The 26,520-nt window shown below is 43.2% G+C and overlaps 1 protein-coding gene across 1 annotated transcript in view; it reads left to right on the top strand.

The window, feature by feature from the left end:
* The window catches only part of WDFY4 (WDFY family member 4), a 194,022-nt gene that overhangs the window by 109,755 nt on the left and 57,747 nt on the right, over positions 1 to 26,520 (top strand). Inside the window, exons 40-47 of the mRNA XM_081911650.1 lie at positions 5,867 to 5,944; positions 7,920 to 8,123; positions 9,843 to 9,915; positions 11,444 to 11,595; positions 18,252 to 18,400; positions 22,575 to 22,695; positions 24,414 to 24,499; positions 25,832 to 25,894. Of these exons, the coding sequence (XP_081767776.1) occupies positions 5,867 to 5,944; positions 7,920 to 8,123; positions 9,843 to 9,915; positions 11,444 to 11,595; positions 18,252 to 18,400; positions 22,575 to 22,695; positions 24,414 to 24,499; positions 25,832 to 25,894 (926 nt within the window). The remainder of the gene's footprint in view (positions 1 to 5,866; positions 5,945 to 7,919; positions 8,124 to 9,842; positions 9,916 to 11,443; positions 11,596 to 18,251; positions 18,401 to 22,574; positions 22,696 to 24,413; positions 24,500 to 25,831; positions 25,895 to 26,520) is intronic.

Below are 26,520 nucleotides of genomic sequence, written 5' to 3'. Positions count from 1 at the left end.
AATTTTTATTGATTTTCCATATTTCATCTTGATTCCATACACATATTCACAACTTATGTTATTTGCTCAAAATGAGCTTTGACTTCCTTCCGTCCGTCTCTCTTTCTGACATTCCTATAACATTTAACATATCTATAGCATTCCCATAATCACTTCTTTATCATATATTAGCCTTAAGAAATCATATTCTTATTTATAAATCAGCATCTTAGTTTCTCATTACAAAGCATTTCACGTTAATGCTACAAACGTTTTCATACGAGTACAATTTTCTTTCAAATAATGAATAAATTTGCTCTAGTCCTTTTCGTATTTTTCTTCAGGTCGATTCCTGATCCTCCCCGTCAATTTCGCCAACTCCACAAATTCTACCATCTTTGTTCTCCAATATTCCAATGTGGGGAGTTCTTGCTTTGAGCCAGGAGAATTCTCGCTGCCGTTGTGGCATACATAAATAGATTTACATCTTTTTTGTGAATTTCTTCCTTAATTAACCCCAGTAAGAATACCTCTGGTTTTTTGTCAAAATTATATTTTAGTATTTTTTTTTAGTTCATTGTAAATAATATCCCAAAAAATCTTAACTTTAGCACTGATAAAATTGTTTCTGGGGCCCAGGATTATAGACCCTGGAACTAAAGCTCCATTAGTTTCATAGCATGCTTGCTTCCAAACAAGACCATTGGCTACCTAATCTGCCCTCTCCTAAAAATGCCACCCATTCGCATTCTCTTGGGATTCCTTCCTGGTAAAGGAAATACCCTATTTTTCGCTCTATAAGACGCACCCGACCATAAGAAGCACCTAGTTCTAGAGGAGAACAAGGGGGGGGGGAATTCTCTCCCTCTCTGCGCAGAGTCTCTCCAGCGTTCCTGGCTTTAGGGATAGCCGCGTAGCCTGCATTCGCTCCATAAGAATCACACACATTTCCCCTTCCTTTTTAGGAGAGGAAAAGTGTGTCTTATGGAGCGAAAAATACGGTATGCCAGCATTGCTTTTTCTAGTGCAGTGGTACCTTGGGTTAAGAACTTAATTCGTTCCGAAGGTCCATTCTTAACCTGAAACTGTTCTTAACCTGAAGCACCACTTTAGCTAATGGGGCCTCCTGCTGCTGTCGTGCTGCTGGAGCACGATTTCTGTTCTCATCCTGAAGCAAAGTTCTTAACCTGAAGCACTATTTCTGGGTTAGCGGAGTCTGTAACCTGAAGCGTATGTAACCCGACGTACCACTGTAGCTGCCTTAAACTACTGATCGTTAAACATATCTGAATGTTTTTCACAGTCTCCAGCAGTATAGGATCCCACCGCAGGGACGTGGCTTCCATATAGCTTTGTGTATGTATGTTGATCGGTAGAGAGGGTTTACGTGGAGAGCTAAGCCGTGAAGGAGACTCCTGGCTCATTGACTTCTGCCTGCTGGCCCAGTCCCTTGGTGAGGGATTCTTCCGCTTTCTAGGTCAGTCTTTATGGGAGTTGGGTATGAGTTACGTAATAGTTTTGTGAGGCCGCAACCGTGATTACGAGCTTAATGATGCTTCAAGCAAACAAACTCTAATGGCTTCCATCAGCGCTTTACAGTTTGCTTCCTGGAGAGGAGTTGCTGTTCAAGTGCAGGCACAGAGCTGGATACTGGCCAGTGTCAACTGGGATCCCATAGATCTTGTAGCACATTAACTTAAGAGCCCAAACCAAGCAGAAGCAGGACAGTTTGTTGTGAAGAATTGCCATGCCTCTGGCATGTAAGGGCTACAGGTTGATAAGCCTGGCCAGCGTTCTGAGGCAATTTGACCAAGCTTGCTCTAGAATAAACTTGTTTCTGTGGGATGTGGTCCATGAGAGGCAGTCAAGTACAACATTCCTTGTAATGCGGGGAAATGTTTGGTCCAGCCAGTCGAAACCTCCTGTTCCTCCTGGCTGGAGCATCCTTCCTTTTGCATGTGATAGAAGGTGGGCGTGACCTAACCTGTCCAGGTAACACAAGGACAGTTCACGCAGCACACCCTCCTCTCTTTTTGACTTCCTTCTTCATTTGACCAGCTATTAGCTAGGACTGCTCTACTAGCTCTCAGCTAGCAGAAGCACTGGGATTATTCCCCCATACGGGGTAGATTCACATTTACATATTTGTAACTAAGTCTGCTTTCAGGAATCCAACTGTGAACTGATGTGAGTAAACTAATTTTATCATCTTTAAATAAGATTGTGGCTTCTTTATTCTTTTTAAGAGGAATTCAAGGGAACTTACCAGGAACATACAATTCAGTCTGAGACAGATTGAATTGTATAATAGTGAGAGGCTCACACGAGCCTGTAACCAGTTATCTGCTGTGCATGAGAAGGGGAATGTAAACTCTGCTAAGTAAAGGAACTTGCTAGTGCAAGTTAGGAAGGATTATAATAAACTATATATCCTCTTCTGCACCCCTGAACATTCCCAAAGTTTCCTCTTTTCTTGAAATGACTCAGTGTTAATTAACAAGCCATCAAAGCTGGACTGAGTATAATGAAGTATCTCTTGTTGGCTGGAAGCCTCGCTGAAATAAAAAGGGCAGCCTTTCTCAACTTTGAGTCCCCGGATATTGTTGGACTACAACTCCCATCATCCCTGACCACTGCTCCTGTTAGCTAGGTATGATGGGAGTTGTAGTCCCATCGGCTGACTCAAGAGTGATGAAGGCCACTCTAGGGCATAGCTCAGACCATGCACAGATCCCATTCATCTCAATTAGAGTCAACCAGGATGGAGTTTGTCCATTTTGGGGGAGGAGATGGTGTCTTCTGCCTGCTCAACATGTGATTGAGAACCATAACCTTCCAGAATCACAGAACTGTAGAGCAGTGATGGCCAAACTTGGCCCTCCAGCTGTTGTTGGACTACAACTCCCATCACCCCTAGCTAACAAACCAAAGGAATTGTGACGATTTGCTACAAGGTAGGCGAAAAACCAAATGGCCGGTGCCAATTTGCCAAGTGGAAAAAATTCCTACCAGGCCCCTTAACGGCGACCAACCGAGGTCCATAGCAAGGTCAGAAGGGGAACTTTGAAGGGCGGGTGGGTGGGAAACCTCAACAGCTGTGCGGACCAAGGAGGGAGATCCTGGGGCCGCACTTGCCTTAAGTGAGGCAAGCCACACACCCTGAGCCAGCCGATTGGCTGTCCCAGGGATGACGCGGCCGAGGATTCCCCTGATTGTGTGGGGGCGTGAAGCCTCCCGAGGTTGGAAGTGGCTTTGTGAGCCCCTCTCAGCTGGCCCAGCCTTCATGGGGGACAGAACTATGGGCACTCTTTGCCTCTGTATTTGCCAGGCTATTATGAAATATTATTATTAAATTAAACTGTTATGCCGCTTTGAGATTTCTTTTGTATAAAGCGACAAAGAAATGTAAAAATTAAGTTTGCAAATGTAGGAAAGTTGGGGTGGAATAAAAGGGGACACCGTATGCAGCTCTATAATATTTAATTCCTCCCCCCTGCCGCCGCCTTTCTGCTTGCCAAAATTTAGGCCGTTCACAATAATAACTGTAAAACAGCGATAAAGGCCGTGCAGGCATTTAGAATGCATCAGTAAATCCAATCAACCAGCCTTTGTCTAGCCAGAGGCCATTACAGAAATCAATAAAGAACAACACATTAGAAATATGATAAAACATAAAAAGGATGTAATAACATGGAATATTTTAGTAAAACTAGAGTAATATAGGACTGCCCTTTTTATCTTTTTAAGGGGGCATTTAGGTGAACAGGGAGAAGGGGGGTGGTTTACTGTGGGGCTGGTGGTAGATTCTTATTCCCCCTTTTTAACTTGAGGGGAGGGGCTTACAGTGGTTGACAGGGGTTTCTTACATTTTTTCTGGGGGTAACTTATTTAATTTCTTAAATCAAAGCAATATATATCTATGTCTGCCTGCCTGCCTGCCCATCTATCTTTTTGACAACATCAAACATCAACATTCTTTCAAAAGTTAAGCATTTTAAAGTAAAATTAATTTTATTCAAATATGCTGGGTCGTAATGTTTTTTCACAGAATGATTACATTATTTCCTCCCGGAATGACTTTCCTAAAAAAAGAGAGTAAAGGACCCTTGACGGTTTATCCAGCCATGAATGACTCTGGGGTTGCGGTGCTCATCTTGCTTCACAGGCCGAGGGAGCCAGCGTTTGTCCGCAGACACTTTTTCCAGGTCATGTGGCCAGCATGACTAAGCCGCTTCTGGTGAAACCAGAGCAGCATACAGAAACGCTGTTTACCTTCCCGCCAGAGTGGTACCTATTTATCTACTTGCACTTTGATGTGATTTCGAACTCCTACTCACATGATTATTCCCCTCTGAGTGTTACGTGTATCACTTTAACACAGCAAGCCCAGTGTTAACATAACATCAGTGGAAAATGGCCATGATACTTCCTTAAAGTAAGGGATTACTTTAACACACTCTTACTTTTCCAAGTTTCTACCATGGAGAAATACAGTATATATTAGTTACATACAAAGCTAGCATCTGTAAGTCTAAGTGGGTATTTGGGCAAGCAATTGGTGTAGCAAATGAATGCATGCATTTATATAAACAGCCATGTGAACTTATCACTGACAGGTTGCTTGTGACAGGAGAAACATTTTTTCCTTGCCAATGAAAATTAGTAAATGAATAGAAAGAGAACCTACCCATGTGACACTGACACAAAAATCTTGTGCACACACTGTGTAAAAGAATTAAAGTTTACTACCCCCAATCAGAAGGTCGGCGGTTCGAATCCCCACAATGGGGTGAGCTCCCGTTGCTCGGTCCCTTCTCCTGCCAACTTAGCAGTTCGAAAGCACGTCAAAGTGCAAGTAGATAAATAGGTGGCGGGAAGGTAAACGGCGTTTCCGCTCTGGTTCACCAGAAGCGGCTTAGTCATGCTGGCCACATGACCTGGAAGCTGTACGCCGGCTCCCTCAGCCAGTAAAGCGAGATGAGTGCCGCAACCCCGGAGTTGGTCACGACTGGACATAATGGTCAGGGGTCCTTTACCTTTACTTTTTTTTTTTACCTTTACCTTTTACCCCCCCCCCCCCGCTCTTTCCATAGCTCTCACTCCACGCCTCTCTTCTCCCCCAACCTTGATTTAAACTCTGAGATTTTGATTTAAAATCTGTGGTTTGTGCATTTATTTTATTTTCTTTTAATTTTTATTTACAACGTAACATAAACCACCCCCCCAATACAAATCCACCCTCATTAAACGTGAACGTAACATACAATGAGCATAACATACAACAATACAAACAACCAAATAAAAGACTTCCTTTATCCTGTATCTGGCCTCCTTATCTACTTCTTATAAGCTATTTCCTTTATGAATAATTATTAAGATTTTTCTAGTTATAACTTAAATATCCACAAAGTCTCTTGCAGACATTAATCAAAATAAGTCCAGGTATGTATTTTAGGGCACTGTTTTGTGAAGTATTCTCTGCATTTTCCCCATGCTTTTTGAAACTCTTGTCTAGTGTGATCTCTAGTTGCCTCTGTTAATCTAGCCAGTTCAATATACTCTAACAGTTTGTCTTGCCATTTCTTTTTTGTTGGCACAGTTTCTTTTTTCCAGTTTTTAGCAATTAGGATCCTTGCCGCTCCTGTGGCATAGAGGAATATTTTCTGATCTTCTCTTGCTATACCTCTGTCCGTTGTCCCTAGTAGAAAAGCTTCTGTATTCTTCATAAAGTTATACCTCAACATTTTTTTAAGCTCATCATATACTATGTTCCAGAAGCTTTTGGTTTTTTCACAGGTTGTGGTTTGTGCATTTCAATTTAGGGCTGAGCCAAATAGGGAACAGCATTCACAAACCACTTTGTAACATCTCCTTACTCTTTCATCAGGACTTTGTATCGCGTCTGGAAGAATACCGGAGAAATGGTCAAGAACTGTATGCGCTTTTGTGCAAGGACCACGCTGAGGTAACTAGCCCCAGCCTCATTTTTCGGCTCCTAGCCAAATGAGGGTTGGGCAAATGGGCTACTATCCAGCAAGGGAGTTGTGGTGTTTTGAACATAGCATTGGTACATTTGCAGTTTTTTGGGCAACCTAAACGCAAAACATCAAGAGCAGCAGAACATCACTGAGTTTTGGGAGCCCATGAAGCATTGCTGAGCAACATGGACTCGGAAGTGCAGGTGTCATTGGTCTGATGTTTAGTTGAATAAAAAGCGGAAGCAAGAGCTGATCTCTGCAGATTAGTGAAGGGTGAAAAATCGATCAGTTCCCTTAGTTTCTCTGTTTGGTGATCTCCCCTGCTCCGAATGCTGTTGACAAAAAAAAAGTTTTTCCATCCTTAAGTTCAGTTTGTCCCATTTCCACATCACCTTGCAAACATTATTTTAAGATTGGCACAGAAATTTTTATATATGCATCTTTTTTTTGCTAGCAATTGCTGCTAAAATGCATTTTCAGTGCTATGCACTTTGTGTGTGCTTCCCCTAATATATAACACTTTTGTTGTTGTTGTTGAAAAGCTGGATTGAAACATTCTCAGAAGTGCAAAATTTCAAGGGCTTCTGCACTTCATTTTCCCTACTGGTTTGAGAAGTGTGTTTTAGGTAGGTAGGCATTAAAATGGGAAGCAGTTTCTTCTCCATTCATACTACAGCATAATGAAAAGGACTTCTTTGCAGGCTTCATTTGACAGACCTAACCATACGTGCTTTTTTACACCCAAAATGGGATAAGGGCAGCTATGTTGGTTTTCTCACCTCTATTTGCATCAGTGGGTAGATTAGAATTTGGACCAAGTACTGCTCACACACTCCCCTGCTTGGTGGGAAAGGAATTTTTTTCCCCTTTTAAGTGCAGTAAGTATGTGATTTTTCCAACGAAATATTCTACATAGGAACATATAATAGTTGATAGGAATGGCTACATTAATTGTGATTGACAAGCCATTAACCGACGACTCCTTTTTCATTTAATACATTTACAGTACTAGAAAAACACCATATGGATGCATGTTTTTTAAAAAAATATATAGAATTATTGGGTTTTCCTCTGCTGATTGTAATAATTTGATTGTTCGCAATAAACTGAAGATGATAGTGGTGCGGCAAAACAATTTAATACAAAAACTCTCAATGAAATGTAAATGGTTGTTACAAACAGGGGTTGGTGTTTTTTTAAGGTGCTTGAGCCTTTAAAAAGCTGCTGAAAGTCCAAGCAGACTGATGGACAAATCATGTGACTTTATCTAAGGCAACTTCTTGTACCACTGGCGGTCTCAGGGCTGCGACCTCAAACCTGAACCTAACTTCTGGAGCAAGGGGCAGGGAAATCTTAATAGTGGGGAAGGGGTCCTGTTTTCTACCTCCTGAAGCATTCCTGTACAGTGCAGGGAAACTGCACCAGTTCCATATTTGGGGGGACATGAACTGTAGGAGAGAAATCTGAGATAGGGAGGTGCTCTCCCAGTGTACCTGAAGGAACATCTTTAGCCCCATTGTTCAGCCCAGACACCTATGGCCTTCTGGCAGTTCCCTCACTACTAGAAGTGAAACTACAGGGAACCAGGCAGAGGGCCTTCTCAGTAGTGGCCGCTGCCTTGTGAAACACCTCCCATTTAATGTCAAGGAAAGAAAGAACTACATAACTTTTAGGAGGCACCTGAAGGCAGCCCTTTATCGGGAAGTTTTTAATGTTTCGTTATGCTTTTTTATGTGTTGGATGCTGCTCAAAGTGGCCGAGGCAAGCCAGTCAGATGAGTGGGGTATAAATAATAAAATTATTGTTATTAATTATTACATATGTACGGCATACAAACTTTTCTGCTTCTCGTAGCCTAGGTTCCCGTGGTAAAGGTCTCCCACTGCAGCAGCCCGATGAAATCTCTGAATAAATGTAAGAAAACCAAGCTGAGTTTTGATTGTTTTGCGTCTTTCTTCGCAGAGGTTAATGTGTGGGTACAATAAATCTGCAAAAGCCTGGGCAGACCTTGAGGAGCAGCTGCTTCGGAGAGGAGGGCCATGGGCGTCTGCCTTAGCCCCTTCTACTTCAAGGTGGATTCTGGATGGATACGAAGGCCCTTCGCGGATGAGGAAGAGGGTTTGGCTCAGAGTCACCTATCATACAGCTGTGTCAACAAGGAACAAGGTGACATGCCTTGGGGGCAACAAGTGGGAATTATCTTTCATCAGTAATGGCCTTGTAAGTCTAATCATAAGGGGCAGCTCTTCCCTCTAGAATGTTGGCGCCTACAGTCAAACCTCGGTTGTCAAATGTAATCCGTTCCGGAAGCCCGTTTGGCTTCCAAAATGTTCAACGACCAAAGCGCAGCTTCCAATTGGTTGCAGGAGCTTCCTGCACTCAAGCGGAAGTCGTGTCAGACTTCCAAAAAATGTTCGAAAACCGGAGCATTTACTTCCGGGTTTTCGGCATTTGGAAGCCAAAACGTTCCAAAACAGAGGTGTTTGGGATCTGAGGTTTGCCTGTACAGTCATACCTCATGTTGCGTCCGCTTCAGGTTGTGTTTTTTTGGGTTGTGGACTGCCAACACCCGGAAGTACTGGAATGGGTTACTTCCAAGTTTTGGCAGTTGCACATGCACATAAGCGCTGAATCACAAACCACATGTGCGCAGACGCACAGGCGCGGGTTGCGAATGTGCATCCCGCATTGACCACGTTCACAACCCAAGCGTCCACTGTACTTCTTTTGGTTCACTTGCATAATATCAGAAGCCTTGAAATAAGCATGGATGGCTTATCAGGGGTCCTCCATCTGGCGGATGTTGCCGCAGAAGAGCAGGCTCTGTATCAGCTAAATAAATGTGCTGGTCCCGAGGGTTAACCGTGTGGCGTGTTCCGAGTCCAGTCCAAGGTCGAGGGTGCGGTATGGAGGCTGTCCGTCAAAGTTGAAGCGGGGTCCAAGGCAGGGAGTTGGGTGAGGTCAGGAACTCTGGCAGAAGAGCAGGACAGGGTGCAGGCAGAAACAGGCTACCAACAACATTGCTCCCGCAACCTGGGACTGGGGCTGGCTGGCTTTTATCTGCCCCGAGACATAGGGCGGCCCCGGTCCACAGGTGACTCACCTCTCCTGGCCTGGAGGTGAGCACTCCTCCTGTGGGAACTTGACAGGGGTGAGAGTGGAGCACCTGCAGGCAATGGGCCCTCCATCACCTCAGGAGCCAGAGCAGACTCAGCTGGTGCCTGCACCTGAGGATCCAGCACAGGTGAGGAGGAACCTTCAGGCTCATGCCCCAGCCCCAGCCTACCTGGTTCTGGAGGTGGGGACTCCTGTGCAGGCTGGGATTCCTCAGGTTCAGCCTCTGAGTCTGAATCCCAGGCCATCACAATAAACCATGGGTTGTTGGGGAGAGAATGATATCATGCCTGCAATCTCCACCCTCCTCCTTCCTCCTTTCATTCATTGACTTCCATGCTTCCATCATGGTCTCATTATAAAACTTAAATCAGGGTTTCCCTGCTGTCTCCAGCTGTTTTTGGACTACGGTCCCCATCATCCCTGACCACTGGGTCCTGCTAGCTAGGGATGATGGGCATTGTAGTCCAAAAACAGCTGGAGACCCAAGTTTGGGAAACCCTGATGATCTCAAAATGAGAGTAGATAAATCCATGTGTGATAAGCCCCATCAATGGCTGGTGCTAGCAATTATATGGAACCTCCATGTTCAGAAGCAGTGGGCTTTTAAGTACCAGATGCTGTCGACAAATAAAAAGGAAAGACTGACCACCTGCAAGCCTTGCTTTATCATGGAGGGCACTCTGGACGGTTCATGGAAGGCGATACTCTGACCAGAGTTCCAGTTTGATGTAGAAGTGTGTTGATCTTCCTGTTTTTCCCCCATTTCAGTTGCATAATTCTTCTGCTCAGGCTCATCAGCCGCACGACTGCCCATTTGCTGTAACCCCGGAGGAAAGCCAAGGTAATATTCCAGGGCTGACGGCTCCATGAGACAACTCTGGTAATGTATGGAAAGAACAGGCAGGCAGGCACCAATCTGATTCCAAAACATCTGTTTGTGTTGGACATTTGATTGCTTTCACAACAATATGCCAGGCCATGATGAAATGAATTCATGAAAAAGAGAGAATTAATATGATAGGTTTTGTCCGAGTTATTTGATCAAGATGACACCTTGTCTTGTAAATGCCATTGGAAGGACCTGGTGTAGTTTGCTAGCTAAGCAAGAGAGCTGTGGCAGAATAAAGGTAAATGTAAAGGGACCCTTGACCATTAGGTTCAGAGCCTAGGACTTGCCGATCAGAAGGTCGGCAGTTCAAATCCCCATGACAGGGTGAGCTCCCATTGCTCGTTCCCTGCTCCTGCCAACCTAGCAGTCTGAAAGAGCGTCAAAGTGCAAGTAGATAAATAGGTACCACTCCAGCGGGAACGTAAATGGTGTTTCCGTGTGCTGCTCTGGTTTGCCAGAAGTGGCTTAGTCATGCTGACCACATGACCCGGAAGCTGTATGCCAGCTCCCTCGGCCAATAAAGCGAGATGAGCGCCGCAACCCCAGAGTCGGCCACGACTGGACCTAATGCTCAGGGGTCCCTTTACCTTTTATATACTTGAGCATTCAAACTATAGCTAAATAAAGCTGGAGGGAATTCTGAACATTGTAAATAAAGATAGGCGATGAATGTTCCAGGCGAGTCTCCTTGGGGGAGAGTATTCCACATAAGAGGAACCACTGCAGAAAAGGCCTGTTCTTGTGTTGCCACCCTCTGGACGTTTTGTGGAGGAAGCACACGAAGAAGGGGCTCAGATGATGCTTTAGGGTCTAGGTCAGTTATGGATATAGAAGGCATGACATATACCAGCCTTGTGTAGAGCAATTTGCCCAATACCATAGTGCAGGCTAGGGAGCAGAAAGAGATCGCTCTCTTTCTCATGTGCCCACTTCATTGATTTCTCTGCTAGCTGCAAAGGAAGGGAAACTACCGTATTTTTCACTCTATAAGACGCACCAGACCACAAGACGCACCTAGTTTTTGGAGGAGGAAAACAAGAAAAAAAAATTCTGAATCTCAGAAGCCAGAACAGCAAGAGGGATCGCTGAGCAGTGAAAGCAGCAATCCCTCTTGCTGTTCTGGCTTCTGGGATAGCTGTGCAGCCTGCATTCGCTCCATAAGACGCACACACATTTCCCCTTACTTTTTAGGAAGGAAAAGATGAGTCTTATAGAGCAAAACATACAGTATTTTCTGTGACCATCAGCCTAGAAATGCAGCCTTCCTCCAAATGTCCACTTGGTATAGGGCATTTAAGAAAAAATACTAGTCTGCCAATTTTGACCACGAAGAAGGGACTTGCCCTCTTGGAAATGCAAGCTACGATGGTGGCTAGTAAGTTTGTTGGGCTTGTTTACAAGGCAAACACAATTATTTGTTAGCCATTTATTATTTACTGTAAACATACTGCCATTGATCCTGTCTTTCCTACTGACACAGGAGAGCAAAAGCTAAATGGAAGAGAAGGAGAGGTGGATTGTGGGAAGCTGACATTCTTCCCTGCCCTGCATGAAAGTTTCCAGTCGGAAGAATTTTTGGAAATGTGTGCAGAGAGGAAAATCATCCTGCAAGAGTTTGTACAGGATGAAAAGGTACCATGAGTTGATTCTGGGGAACTTTTGTTTTGCACATCACTGTTCCCAAATGAATGGTGGGGTGTAATTTGGTGCAGAGAAAGCACCTTAGATTCTGTTGAGGCCTAGACTAGACAATGGGTAGGCAAACTAAGGCCCGGGGGCCAGATCCGACCCAATCGCCTTCTCAATCCAGCCCTTGGACATTCCAGGAAACAGCGTGTTTTTACACGAGTAGAATGTGCCATTTTATTTAAAATGCATCTCTGGGTCATTTGTGGGGCATAGGAATTCATTCATTCCCCCCTTCAAAAAAAATATAGTCTGGCCTTCCACAAGATCTGAGGGTCAGGGGACCAGCCCCCTGCTAAAAAAGTTTGCTGACCCCTGTCACTAGACCAAACAAAACAAAATAAAAAAATTCCTTCCAGTAGCACCTTAAAGACCAACTAAGTTAGTTCTTGGTATGAGCTTTCGTGTGCATGCACACTTCTTCAGATACACTGAAACAGAAGTCACCAGACCCTTCTATATAGTGAGAAGGTGGGGAGGGGTATTACTCAGAAGGGTGGTGGGAATGGGTGATTGGCAGATAGCTGTGATGAGCCTGTTGACGACTCTTAATGACTGCAATAGGTCTTACAGGAAAAAGCAAGGGGTGAGAAATTGTGAAATTGTGCTCTGGTGGCACAATTCCTGTAAGACCTATTGCAGTCGTTAAGAGTCGTCAACAGGCTCATCACAGCTATCTGCCAATCAGACCAACACGGCTACCTATCTGTAACTGGAACTAGACCAAACAGTTATCTTGTGATAACTTTATCCTTGGACTTGAAAGGATAGAGGGGGATGACACGATACAGGCCGTTTTCAGATTGTTGCTAGTTTGTGGATGTTACTCAGTTATATACCGGCAAACTCAGGTTGCACAAAGTGAATTTCATGCCCTTGTACAACAAACCTGCTTCCAGGAGGGGGGAAAAACACACAGAGGTGGAAAAACTGGTGGGGAAATGCAGGGGAAATTTTAGGTTATTGATTAGGGCTGGGTGATATATTGATATACAGTGGTACCTCGGGTTACATACACTTCAGGTTGCATACGCTTCAGGTTACAGACTCTGCTAACCCAGAAATAGTGCTTCAGGTTAAGAACTTTGCTTCAGGATGAGAACAGAAATCGTGCTCTGGTGGCGCAGCGGCAGCGGGAGGCCCCATTAGCTAAAGTGGTGCTTCAGGTTAAGAACAGTTTCAGGTTGTTACAGGAAAAATCCGAGGGCTCCCTTGGACAAAACAAAGACACCAACCAGGATAACTTGGAGCAAAACAGCAGCCTGTAGGCTTGGCCTTTATTGAACTGTTGCAACAGGGTATTCCCCTCACTTGCAAGAGAGAGGAAAGACCCAGAAGAATAGTGTGCAAGGTCTTATAAAAACTTTTGAAATTCCCCTCCTCTAGATCAAGCCCACCCCCCAGAAACATCATGCATACATTACAGAAAGGAGGGGTTGAGGGAGGAGCTGGTAGTAACCTGAGTGTCTTGTCACCTGGCTGGTTCCTCCCTTCCCCCCTCCCCCTGAGTCACTTCAGGAGACAAAGGGGAGTTTGCAGTTTCCTGCCCCCAGAGGGAAGATCTGATCATTGTCCTTTGTTTCAGTCTATGCTGAATCCACTCCCATATGCAAGTTCTTTGTGATCTTGATTGTCTTCTGTCTGGGATCATCAGGGTTGGCATGGGCAGGGCTCCTGTGTATGTGCTGAGACAGTGAAGGGATTATGGCTGACCAGGGCTAAGTCACCCCCCCTTTGTTAGTTCTTGTCATATGGAGTAAAATAAAAATGGAACAGTGCAAATCCGATGTATGGTTGATTTTCTATGAATTTGTAACAGAAATGTGGCGTATGTAGTGTGTGAGTGTGTGTGTGTGAAGTTTATACAAACAGAATGATTGGGGTGGGGGGGCTCCTGCTACAAGGTTAAGTACGGACCTCTGGAACGAATTAAGTACTTAACCTGAGGTACCACTATATCATCCAAAACTGGTTTGAAGTCCATATCAGTTTCATAATTTTTGACCTGGCAATATATTGTGAATCATGATGTGTGTGTGTGTTGGTGTGTGCGATGCAAAAATCATGATGCAGGAAAAACCATGAATCCAGCCAATGTCATCCTTATTTCAGACATCGTGATATATCAGTATATTGCAGTGTTTAGCTGGTGATATGTCAGGATGTTCGAAACCAGATATTGTTGCTGTTTTTTGTGTTGAATATATGCCATATGGTAATTTATGGACCTAATAGGTATCTAAAGCCATTTGCACATGTTGCCCTGCAACCAGTCCATGCAGAATGTAGGCACCCTATATATAGAAATGAGCAAACCAGTGATATTTTAGTGAGCAGGCTAGCAGGCGGTGCCCATGACTTACACCATAGGAGCCTACACAACACAAAACACTGTTGCTGTATGTAGGTTTTATTTTGTTTTTTTTATCCTAAATTTTGGAAATGTACATCCAGGGGTTTTTTTCCTTTAATTTTTTTGGGGCCCCCAAAAGAGTGGGGCCCCTAAGCTATGACATGTTTAGCTTATATGTAAATCCAGCACTGACTTCCCTTCAGACGATTCAGAACGATTGCTCAAGTAACAGCTCACCTGCTATTGACTTGAATGTGTCTCCATGGAAAAAAACTCCACACATAGAAAGTTAGATGCTAGGGAGAAGTGTTCTCTTTGATGAGCTAGTTTTCCATGTATAGGAATTGAGGGCAGCATTCAGACAGGGCCCTCTGCCTTCAGCCATTCACAGTACAGTATGTTTATATGTATTGGACTTGCAATTAATAATGTACTCTTACAACCTATCACTGCCTTTACCATGGGATTGGTGAAAAAATTACAACCTCCCTCTCCCCACCCACGTATATATCCTTCATTAACTGCAACTTTATATAACAGCATTTTGTCGCTGTAGCATTGCCTTTCAGAAATGTTAAGGAACACTGTCGCCGATATGTTCATTAGTCAAACAAGGTCCTCTGAAAGTGATACATATATCTTTGCTTGGGCTTTAGGTAAAACCTCATAGCCTAGGACTTGCTGATTGCAAGGTCGGCGGTTCGAATCCCCGCGGCGGGGTGAGCTCCCATCTTTCGGTCCCAGCTCCTGCCCACCTAGCAGTTCGAAAGCACGCCTAAGTGCAAGTAGATAAATAGGTACCGCTCCAGCGGGAAGGTAAACGGCGTTTCCGTGTGCTGCGCTGGTGCTGGCTCGCCAGAGCAGCTTCGTCACACTGGCCACATGACCCAGAAGTGTCTGCGGACAGCACTGGCTCCCGGCCTCTTAAGTGAGATGAGCACACAACCCTAGAGTCGGACACTACTGGCCCGTACGGGCAGGGGTACCTTTACCTTTACCTAGATCGAGACAACACAATTAAGCTGTTCCCAACAATGTAACCTCAGTGAGACAGGTTTTCCTTGCCTTGGCACATGTAATGTTGCTACCCCTGCTTTGTTCCTCTGTGTAACTCCACAGGAAGCCATGAGACATGCCAGAAGCATTCTTTTAGCAACTGCTAAGTCGATACAAATTTTAGAAAGCTGCAGGAGGTAACATTAGCCGTTATATGCTCAGTTAGCATGCTAATTCAGTTAGTCTGCTGGCCACAGAGCAGGAACAAGCTCTCTCACAGCACTGCTCCTTGATAATCACCTCTTCCGTACCAAATTGCTTGCGCTGGCTTCTGAAACAGTTTGATTCTGTAAAAATGTTGTTGTATGTGGAACTGCGCACTTTGGGTTTTTGCAGAGATGGGCAAATTCTCGACGGCCGTAATTACTTTTGGGGGTGTTTGCATTGGGGAAGAGATAAGCCAAATGGATCAGCTTCTTGCACTCTAAAGAACCTGTGTTTCTCATTGAACCTGTCTTCACACATTTACTGCATGTAAACATGCTTGATTTTCTTAGGATCGGGTCCGAAGATAGCTCAGATGCTGGGGTTCTGAAATGTCTCTGTGCCGTTGACTATGGTTGAAAGATAACTCCCTCTTTCCCATAGAAGGAATTAGCAGAAGAAAAGCAAAGTATCTGGAGACCAATTGAACGGGAAAGATAAAGGAGGGGTGGGAAAGAAGAACTACATTGTTTGCCCAGTCGATATCAAGGAATATACTGAGATTGTGTTATTTCGAAGCTAAAGTCAAATCATAAAAACTCATCCAGTGTTTTGTGTGGAACTGCTTTCAAAAATGTTCCAGAACTTCAGTTGGTATGAATCACTGCTTGAATATTTAACTGAGACCAGGCATTACAGTGGTACCTCGGGTTACATATGCTTCAGGTTACATACGCTTCAGGTTACAGACTCCGCTAACCCAGAAATATTACCTCAGGTTAAGAACTTTGCTTCAGGATGAGAACAGAAATCGTGATCCGGTGGTGCGTTGGCAGGAGGAGGCCCCATTAGCTAAAGTGGTGCTTCAGGTTAAGAACAGTTTCAGGTTAAGAACGGACCTCCGGAATGAATTAAGTACTTAACCTGAGGTACCACTGTATGTACATATTACACCAGTACAGTGGTACCTCGCAAGATGAAATTAATTCATTCTGCGAGTTTTTTCATCTTGCGAATTTTTCGTCTTGCGAAGCACGGATTCAAGCAATGCACCCTGGGTATTAACGGTTTTAAGAAAAAGGAAACAAACTTGCAAGACGTTTTCGTCTTGCAAAGCAAGCCCGTAGGGAAATTCTTCTTGTGAAGCAACTCAAAAAACGAAAAACTCTTTCGTCTTGCGAGTTTTTCGTCTTACGAGGCATTCGTCTTGCGAGGTACCACTGTACAAAATAATTAATATGCATAAGTAAAGATCCCGAAAGTGTCTATTCCCAGCAGTAACTAATTTCTAATTAGAACTGATGCACTTTTCCAGTTATATATGTAAATTTAAATGGAAGTTACATATAAAACTCCATAATGTCAAACTTAAAAAAATACATTTTAAAAAACCTTTCTGGCTACTGCCATTAACCATGTTTCTACAATGGCAATGAATGCAAAGGTTGGGTTTTTTGCAAGGGGGGGGGGGAAGGATATCATTCTTTACCCAATATTAACTCAATAGTCTTATGGTATAATAACACTACAAATCTCTTTCATTAACAAAATACAGCTGCAAAAAGTATTTTTGTTTTAATTGAAAGACTGACTTATTAAAAGCCAAGTTCATAAAATGACACCATAAGGGGGTGTGTCCTGCTACTAATGGCTCCACCCCCACCTATTTGGGTGGAGCATAGTAGGATGTACTCATAGAAAAAAAATGTTATATTCCAGTTAGTGAGTAGAAAGACAGTTTCAGTTCTGCTTGGAATTTACAAACGAAGAGCAATGATTGGCTAATACTAATTGCCACCCATCTGAAAGCAGCCTATTTTCAATTATATACTGAAACTGTATATAATCTTGTACCAACAAAATTAGGACATGTCTTTAATATCCGACGTATGTCACTTAAATCCTTTCTTTTTTGCATCCCTGAGTGAATTGAGCAATCCGTTGCTCATTGCCCCGAGAAATATCTTTGGAGGTAATTATTCAATTATTTCACGTCACCTTTGCATCACTGAATAATTATTCTAGTAACCAATGAACTTGTTCTGTGTTCTGCTCTGAGAAAAGGCAAGTTTAGTTAATCTATGTTAATTTCAGGCTCTCCGCTGCTTCATTAGGTAACAACACTATTTTCCCTGGGGGCACCTTTATAAAACTACCTCATTTGTGTCCGAGCTTTGATGCTTGTTGAGAGAGAGAGAGAGAGAGAGAGAGAGAGAGAGAGAGGGAATGATTGAGACTGTGAATGTGTTCATTGATGGAAAGACTTTGCTTCAGTTGAATCGATTCAATACGGCTTGAGAACTGCCAAGTTGGTTCTGCAGGATTCCAGTCCTGCAAGGACTCAAGTGCTAGATATGTTCTAAGGTAAAGGTAAAGGTACCCCTGACCATTAGGTCCAGTCGCGAATGACTCTGGGGTTGCGGCGCTCATCTCGCTCTATAGGGCGAAGGAGCCTGCATTTGTCCGCAGACAGCTTTTGTATAATGTGGCCAGCATGACTAAGCCACTTCTGGCGATCCAAAGCACCTCACAGAAACGCCATTTACCTTCCCACTGGAGCGGTACCTATTTATCTATTTGCACTTGACGTGCTTTCAAACTACTAGGTGGGCAGGAGCAGGGACCAAGCAATGGGAGCTCACCCCGTCGCGGGGATTTGAACTGCCGACCTTCTGATCGGCAAGCCCTGGGCTCTGTGGTTTAGACCACAGTGCCACCCACGTCCCTAGATATGTTCTGGAAAAGTCCTACGAGATCCCTTCATCCGTCATGGAATTCTACTCAATATTGATCTAGAGCAGATTCCAATGTATAGTTAGCAGAGTAAAAACACGTTGCAGGATTCCCAAAAAATAGACCAGAGGCAGTTGTATTTCATTCAGCAGAGCTTTACTGCTCCTGAAGGCAAATGAGCATAATGGTCACAAATCCAATACATTCAGGATTGGCACAGACAGGTGTACTTCCTTTCACCCATGAAATGCTTAAGAATATGCAAATGGTGGCCACTGTTTTGTTGGTAATATGCGCTGCCTGCTTCCCTCTTTAGATTACATGCAGGCAATCGGTGGTGGTCGTTCAGGGACACATTGTGTTGGAAGGAGTTCTTCTCTTTGGCCAAGAACATTTCTACATCTGCAAGAATTTCACTGTGTCCCCGCTGGGGGAAGTTTACTGCACAAAGCACTGCATAACCAGGTGAGTTCTTTCGTCCCCAAGATCAGCTCCTCTATCAAGATAGACATAACATTTTACAAGAACAGGAAGAAACGCCACAGACAGAATAACTGCCATACACAGGAAGAACAAGGATATAGTTTGAGCGCCTCACTTGTAGTTCTATGAATCATTTAATGTGTCAAAACGAATAGGAGTTATTAATATTGCAGTTGTTGTATAAGGAGTTATTATGATGACCGGAATGTGATTGAAATTAATAAGATTTTGGAACACAGAAATAAAGAAAATAATCAAACCATCCATTCTAACATGCGAGGGGCCACCTTATCGAAATGATATAATTTGGTATTTGAACGATTGGTATTAGTAATTGTATTATAAATTGTTGTTGTTGTTTTAAATAATTTTTATTAAGTTTCTTACAATTATGACACATACTACAACAAAGAAAAAAGAAACAAAACCACAAATATAAGCAAAAAATAAAATAGAAAACATAACAACAAACACCTAGACAACACAAATTAATTGGTTATTTAAACTTCTAACCTCATAAACATGTCTTTGACTTCCTCTGGCCCCTCCCATCTGAATTTCCTTGTATTTGAATGTAGCAGTTTTCTAATATCATTATTAAAACACAATATTCCAATTAAAATTAAATTTCTTAACTTTTCTTAAAGTTCTAGATCTCATTTATTTAACTAACTCCTAATATAACCCTAGGTCTATTGGGTACTTTCAAGTAATTTCTAATTTTTAATATTACAATATTTATTCAAATAGTCTTTAAATTTCTTCCACTCTTCTTGGTATTCCTCTTCTTTCTGGTCACGGATTCTTCCAGTAAGGTCAGCCAACTCCATATATTCCATCAATTTCATCTGCCATTCTTCCACAGTTGGTAACTTTTCCATTTCTTGGCTATTAAAATTGTATTATAAATTGGTATTGTTATAATGAGGCTATTGTTGGATTGTAATTGAAATCTAATAAAAATTATTATCAAGATCAGCTCCTTCCCACAATGCTGGGGAATCCAACTGCTATAAAACAACAGCCCTTGGCAAAACATGCCCTTTTTGAAGTGTCATAAAATAGTTGCATCTATATCCTGATCAAATCCCAATTCAACGCCGACAGACACAGGGACCCATATTGGCATATTGCTTGCTGTTGTGTGCTTAAAGTGCTTCCACAGCAAAGGTTTCCTCTCCTTCAAAACAAGCTGCTCTCTTGGATTTTTCTTCCGGTTCCTGTCTATAGCACTCCCCCAGATTTCTGCATTTTCACCCCTGTTCTCCTCTGCTTTTCTGTAGCTTATTTTGTACCTGTGATTGTCTGTTGTAACTTTTTGCTCCTAAGAAACCTTCACTGTTGCAGTTATGTTTGCCTGTTTGGGGAATGGCCAACCCAGTGCCCACTGGTGCTATGAAGACTTCCACTGCAGCCACAGATGTCAAGCTTTCGTTTTAAAACAGAAAGTTAGTCTCTAGCCCTCTTAGAAATAAGCCCTCAAAATTCAAAACGTACCCACTACTCCAAAATGGTTGGTGACCTGTGTGTATTTCTGCTTTGAGCTTCTTTCTTTAGCTATAGTCTTCCCCTCACTCAGTCTTCCTTTTGTTTGTGTAGCATCTGAGAGCCAGCATGGTGTAGTGGTTAAGAGCGGTAGCCTCGTAATCTGGGGAACCGGGTTCGATTCCCCGCTCCTCCACATGCAGCTGCTGGGTGACCTTGGGCCAGTCACACTTCTGTGAAGTCTCTCAGCCCCACTCACCTCACAGAGTGTTTGTTGTGGGGGAGGAAGGGAAAGGAGAATGTTAGCTGCTTTGAGACTCCTGAAGGGGAGTGATAAAGCAGGATATCAAATCCAAACTCTTCAAACTCTTCTTCTTTGGGCAGATGCTTGCTTGTATGTGTTCCTTGTGAGACATGTTTGGGAGACTTGATAAATACAAACAACAAAAATCCCCCCTGACACTTCCTCAAAGTGGAATTTTAATAAAATTAAAGGTTCCGTCTGAATTTTGAATTGCTTTGCTTTCAAGCATTCCACTCAAATGTGAATTTTCACACTTCAACTCTGAAGTAAAATTCACATAGAGACAAAGAGTAATAAAGGCTCTGAAATGCTGGCAGAGGTCAGGCCTGTATGCAAATTTCAAGTTAAATGCATTTAAATGGTCACCCCCCAAAACAGGGGTGTCCAACAGGTCGATCGCTATCTACTGGTAGATCCCTGGGAGCTTTTGGTAGATCGCAGTCGATCTCTGGGTCCCTTTCCTTAGCATTAGTAAAACAGAATCCTGCCCCATTCTCCATTGTTGCACGATTTGCAGAACAGAAGATGGAGTTTACTCAGTGAGGCTGCTTGTTTTCCCAGCGATTTCCTGGTGAGTGGCTGTTCCCCTTTCTCCCTTGAGCTGAGGTTTGAATTCTAAAAAAATGGGGCTTTTTGTTATGTGCTGAAGTTCTCGCTTTCGGCCACCAGGGGGATACTGTAGATAGTTTTCACTCAGGTCCACATATGCAAATAAGGGATTAAAAGTGACGTTCAGTGATTGGATAGTTACAGAAAATGGTTACTGTTGCGTTCTAGTGAAGCTCTATATAAGCAGGCTGGCTGAACCCTTCAGTTCAATTCTGTTCTGGCCTGTGAATAAAAGCAGTTTGAAGAATCACTGTGTCGTCTGATATGTTCACCCACAACATTTTTCTCCTTCCTAAAAAAGCCCAAAAGGGGGTAGATCACTGCCAGTTTTTAGATCACAGTCTCTTGGGAGTTGGCCATTCCTGCCCAAAAAGAAACAGGCATTCGGAGCCTGCAAATTCTTCTCTTCTGTTTTTAAAAATCTAATTACCGTATTTTTCGCTCTATAAGACACACCAGACCATAAGGCGTGCCTGGTTTTTGGAGGAGGAAAACAAGAAAAAAAATATTCTGAATCCCAGAAGCCAGAACAGCAAGAGGGATCTGGCTTCTGGGATAGCCTCTTGCTGTTCTGGCTTCTGGGATAGCCGCGCGAAGCCTCTTCAGGGCAGCGGGATGAAGGCTCCCCCTGCCCTCAAGAGGCTTCGTGTGGCTAAAGCCCCTTCTGCTCCTCCTCCCGCTTCGCAGGAGAGGCGCTTCACTGAAGGGGCACTGCACAGCTCTCCCTCTGCGCAGCGCCATCCGCTCCATAAGACGCACTCACATTTCCCCTTACCTTTTAGGAGGAAAAAACTGCGTCTTATGGAGCGAAAAATACGGTAATCAGGGGAGAATTCCCAGCTTAACATCTAATCCATAAGGCTCCAAGACCTTGAGAAATGTAATTTCCCCAAGGTTTGGCTAACTTTCCAAGGGCGGCAAGAACCTTATGCCCTGGCACCAGAGAGAGGGGGAAAAGACCTCCTCATTCCCTGTGGCATTGCCAGAGGGCGGCAGTTGTTGCTAAGAAGAAGAAGCTTAGTTGAGCTGGAAGTGAACGGGGCTGACTGGAGGTAGGGGGCTGGGCGACATCTTTTACAAGATAGATTGGCTCAGAAAAAAAGCCAAATTACTTCTGATTTTGGGGGGGCAACAGGTTAGCTTGTTTTGCAGAGCCAATCCAATATGATTGTTGATTGTGTACAGAAGAGGAATAGAGAAACAAGAGGAACACTCCAATCTTCCTGTTAAGGACGACAAGTCAATGCTGTAGTCCTTGATTAATGTCCATTGCACTGTGGAGAGCGTATTAACTTATGGTCTGTGTTTGTGGTTTGGGAGCTGCATGGCCAGGGTAAAAACAATGCTATCCAAGGTTGTAAAGACTGCAGAGAGAATAATTGGATGCACTCTTCCCAACTTAGATCAAATCTATGCTGCCAGGTGCCATAAGAAAGCGGCAGAGATAGCGCAGGATAGTACGCACCCCGGAAATGATCTCTTTCAGCTTCTGCCTTCTGGAAGAAGGTCTAGGGTTATAAAGGCCAGGACTAGCCGCCTGAGAAACAGTTTCTGCGCAAATGCAATTCTGGTTCTAAACACAGCATAAGGGGTCTCTATAGTATAGTGTATTTTAAAATGGGGTTTTAGAGTTTTTAGGGGTTTTTGAATGTTTTATGTAGTTTTAATGTAGTTTTATGTAGTTTTTCAATTTCATTGTTCTGCATGCGACAATGACAATAAAGATATCGTATATCGTATTTCCTGTTTTCCTTCTAGCATCGATGATACATTCATTCATAGCTTGTGTGACAAAGACCCAGCTACAGGACAGGCTACATGTTCCTGCCATTCCTACAGTGACATTAAAGAGATCCATCCGATGTGCTTTCTTCTACAGGTAGGAACCAGCTGTTAGCAAGGACCTTTCCTTTGGTACAGGATATCTGACAATATGCAGCCGCAATATATGGCCTTGCGGGTGCAAGAAATATAGCTGTACAATCAGAAAAGAAAACGGAGGGGGGAATTGTAAGCATGTGTGGACTGTGAGTGCTTCTTTGGCTAGCGGTCGTGCTGACATTTGTAGGGAGGGATCTGAGCTATTTCCCTCCCCTAAGTTTTGGGAAAGCATTGCTGAGGGGGATGTTAGGTGCTTCCCTTTCTGGCGATCTCTGTAAAAGAAATTCCACACTGAAACCTTGCATTAGTAATAGAATAACAGAAACAAATTGTGGATTTTGAAGAAGACAAAAAAAATAGAATCCAAAGTTTGGCAAGACAGTCCTGGAAAATGTTTTGGATAATAATAATAATAATAATAATAATAATAATAATAATAATAATAATAATAATAATAATTTACTATTTATACCCCGCCCATCTGGCTGAGTTTCCCCAGCCGCTCTGGGCGGCTCCCAATCAAGTGTTAAAAACAGTACAGCGTTTAATATTTTTAATATTCCCTGTTCAGGGAAGTTTTAATATTTATTAAAAACTTCTCTGAACAGGGCTGCCTTCAGATGTCTTTTAAAGATAGGATAGCTGCTTATTTCCTTCACATCTGAAGGGAGGGCATTCCACAGGGTGGGCACCACTACCGAGAAGCCCCTCTGCCTGGTTCCCTGTAGCCTCACTTCTCGCAATGAGGGAACCGCCAGAAGGCCCTTGCTGCTGGACCTCAGTGTCCGGGCTGAACGATGGGGATGAAGACTCTCCTTCAGGTATACTGGGCCGAGGCCATTTAGGGCTTTAAAGGTCAGCACCAACACTTTGAATTGTGCTCGGAAACGTACTGGGAGCCAATGCAGATCTCTCAGAACCGGTGTTATGTGGTCCTGGCGGAAGTTATTCAAGCATTCTTCCAAGCCTAAGAATATAGGGAAGGGCCTCAGGCAACTGGTGTTTGAGAAAGAATCTGAACGAGTAAACTAAAGTACTGAGACTGGCTCAGCAAAACCACAATCTGACCTGAAAACCTGGATTCGTTCCTAACCGGGGAGAGCAAATGGGTTGCCTGGATGGAAGGAGCTAAGAACTCCTTACTGTTGGTGGCAAAGAAAAATAGTTATAAAAGGGAGAATGCCCTGGATGCCCAGATCTAGGTTTGGGGCAAGTACTCTGTGGTGACAGAACCCCAGCAGAGATTTAAAATGCAGGAAAACATGCAGGAAAGTAAAGCCTTGTGAGTTCTGACACTTCCTTAGCATAGAGAAAGACCACGCATTTGGTAAGTTAAAATTTGGTAAGTTAAAAATGGTTTACTCACAAACTCTCCAAAGGTCAGATTCCTGGGCTTTCCCATACAGCATTTGGAAAAAATTGCACAGGCACTTGGCTTAGTTACAGTGGTGAAAGTTCCTAAATTATAGGAACTAAAGAGTGGTTTGTTAGAGCCATCTGCTAAACTGGAGCAACCAGCTTAGCCTCTTCATATGTCAAGCTTCTCAGGTAGACTGGAGGGGGAACAAAGCATTTATTACCTAGTTCCTCTCCAAGGTGAACTAAGCCTGGCAGGACAGCTTACTCAACGATCTTTACCCTTTCATGCATTACTTAGATCATGCATTCCCTTTTCCATTGTAATCTCACCATTCTGCCATTGGTTTGTTCTCACAGGAGATTGCCTTGGAGATCTTCTTCAGAAGTGGCTACTCCATATTCCTTGTATTCCACAACAGTGACAGGACGAAAACCCTGAAAAGGTACCTCACACGAGAGCTCAAAGTTCCCAAAGGCTCTTTAGTGCACTGACGGACATTCCCTCCTGCCTGATCCTGTGCTAACTTCCCCCAGTGACACAACAATGCCATTATTCTTGTCAGTCTGTTGGGCTGCAATTTGCTTTGGGAGCAAGAACGCTTTGCTCCACTGTGACAAGTTTTGCCTAGAACTGCTATTACCCTATTGAAAAAGAAGGCTGGTGAAACTGTCACAATATCTTGGAAATGTAGCTGAATATTGCAAAGCAATTTCCCAGGTCCCTCCTTACAAACATGAGGTTTTATTTTTTGTATCAATCAGAATATCAAGGCATGTGTTTTTCTCCTGGACCCACCTGTCCTGTATTCCGGGATTTGTAGTCCACATTGCACAGTGCAAATTTGCAAAATGTGTAAATGTTTTACTCAGCCTGGCAGCCCACATGCAGAAACCTATTTCGTTGTTGAGTTATCCTTCCTGGTCTTGCATGTGCACTAATAGCTGGAAAATGACTATCCCACAATCCACACACGTCAACAACAACAACAACAACAACTGCCCCTCCATGTAATTATTTCCTGAGCCAGTTGGGTTTTTTTTCCTGCTAGCGTATTTTGAGTTACAATTGACTGAATAAGGTTATTGCTGGACAGCTAAGATATTCTGTTAACAACTTCCTTCAAATAATATGTGGGTGTATGAGCTCATATATTTCTGCTGTGTTTGTGGCTTCTAGTTGTCCCTTCTCCTCAGCCTTGACAAAGCTAATCTTAACACAAAATGTGGTATGGGAAATGAAATGGGGTTACGGAATAATTGTATGTGGAGGGAAATTCAAGTGATTTTTACTTACGTATGTGTGTGTGTGTGTTCTACTCTGAGAAGCTGAAGGAGACGCAGTGGTACCCTGGTTTAAGAACAGCTTAGTTTATAAACAACTTGGATTAAGAATGCTGCAAACCGGAAGTAGGTGTTTTGGTTTGTGAACTTTGCCTTGGAAGCAGAACATATTCTGCTTCCTGTCGAGTGTGTTCCATTTGTAAATTGAGTCCCGCACTGCTATGGGAAAGCACGCCTTGGTTTAAGAATGCTTTGGTTTAAGAACAGACTTCCGGAACGGATTAAGTTCGTAGACCAAGGTACCACTGTATTTGCAAGGTTCTCCCAGTCCTATCAGCAGCTTGTCTTGAGCACATAACTGATGTTTAACTACACTGGGGCTTAGCTGGCAAAATATACAGGAATCCTTAGAAGTTAATTTCTAAAGCAATGATGATTTCTGAGCATGAATCAGCCCTTTCTATTTTTGCTGTATTTTCTTCGTTCCGGTTCAGATTTTATTCGAAGAAGCCTAATCTGAAATCAAAAGGCATCACGGAAGCATCAATTAATATAAGGTAACAACTGCATTAATTAATTAACTGATAAGCCTTTCATTCTCTTTTAGAACTGTAGCGAGCATTTTAAACCAATGTGCCCCCTGTTACCTGACAAAGGGTGTGCTGGGAATTGTATATGGCGTATATTAGTTTACACATATTATTCATGTGCAAATTTTTGTACGGATCTTTTTATCTATTAAAAAAATGTAGATACAATTGTATAATTAACTGGGCAGAATGGATTTATGAGCGAACACTTGCAAAAGTGACAAAAGTGAAGTAGAATGTGTTGACTTCTTTTGCCCCCCCCCCTTTAGCTAGCAGTAGTCAAAAGAAGAAGAAAAAGATATTTACAGGATTGATTGTGGGTGAGAAGGTACAAAAGACTGAGGTTTGTGAGGGCTTGCAAAAGAAAGTTGAATCTTTTCTTTAGAGGAAATACAAATCTTGTGTGTCAGGAGCATTGAAACAGCTCTCTACTCAGTCAGCAACCAGAAACCAAAGCTTTCTGAACTCTTCCTCTCAGTCTGGCTCATTCTGCTATGGCTTCGCAGTGTGGATGTGAATATAACAAGCGAAATGGTAATCCATTCCAACATAAATAATAATGGTAATTTTTTTGTTTGCCTTTATCATTATTT

Source organism: Podarcis melisellensis (genome assembly GCF_964234715.1).
Source record: "Podarcis melisellensis genome assembly, chromosome: 5".
NCBI classification, from domain to species: Eukaryota; Metazoa; Chordata; class Lepidosauria; order Squamata; family Lacertidae; genus Podarcis; species Podarcis melisellensis.
Note: the sequence above shows the minus strand (reverse complement) of the source record. Positions and strands in the feature narration are given on the sequence as shown.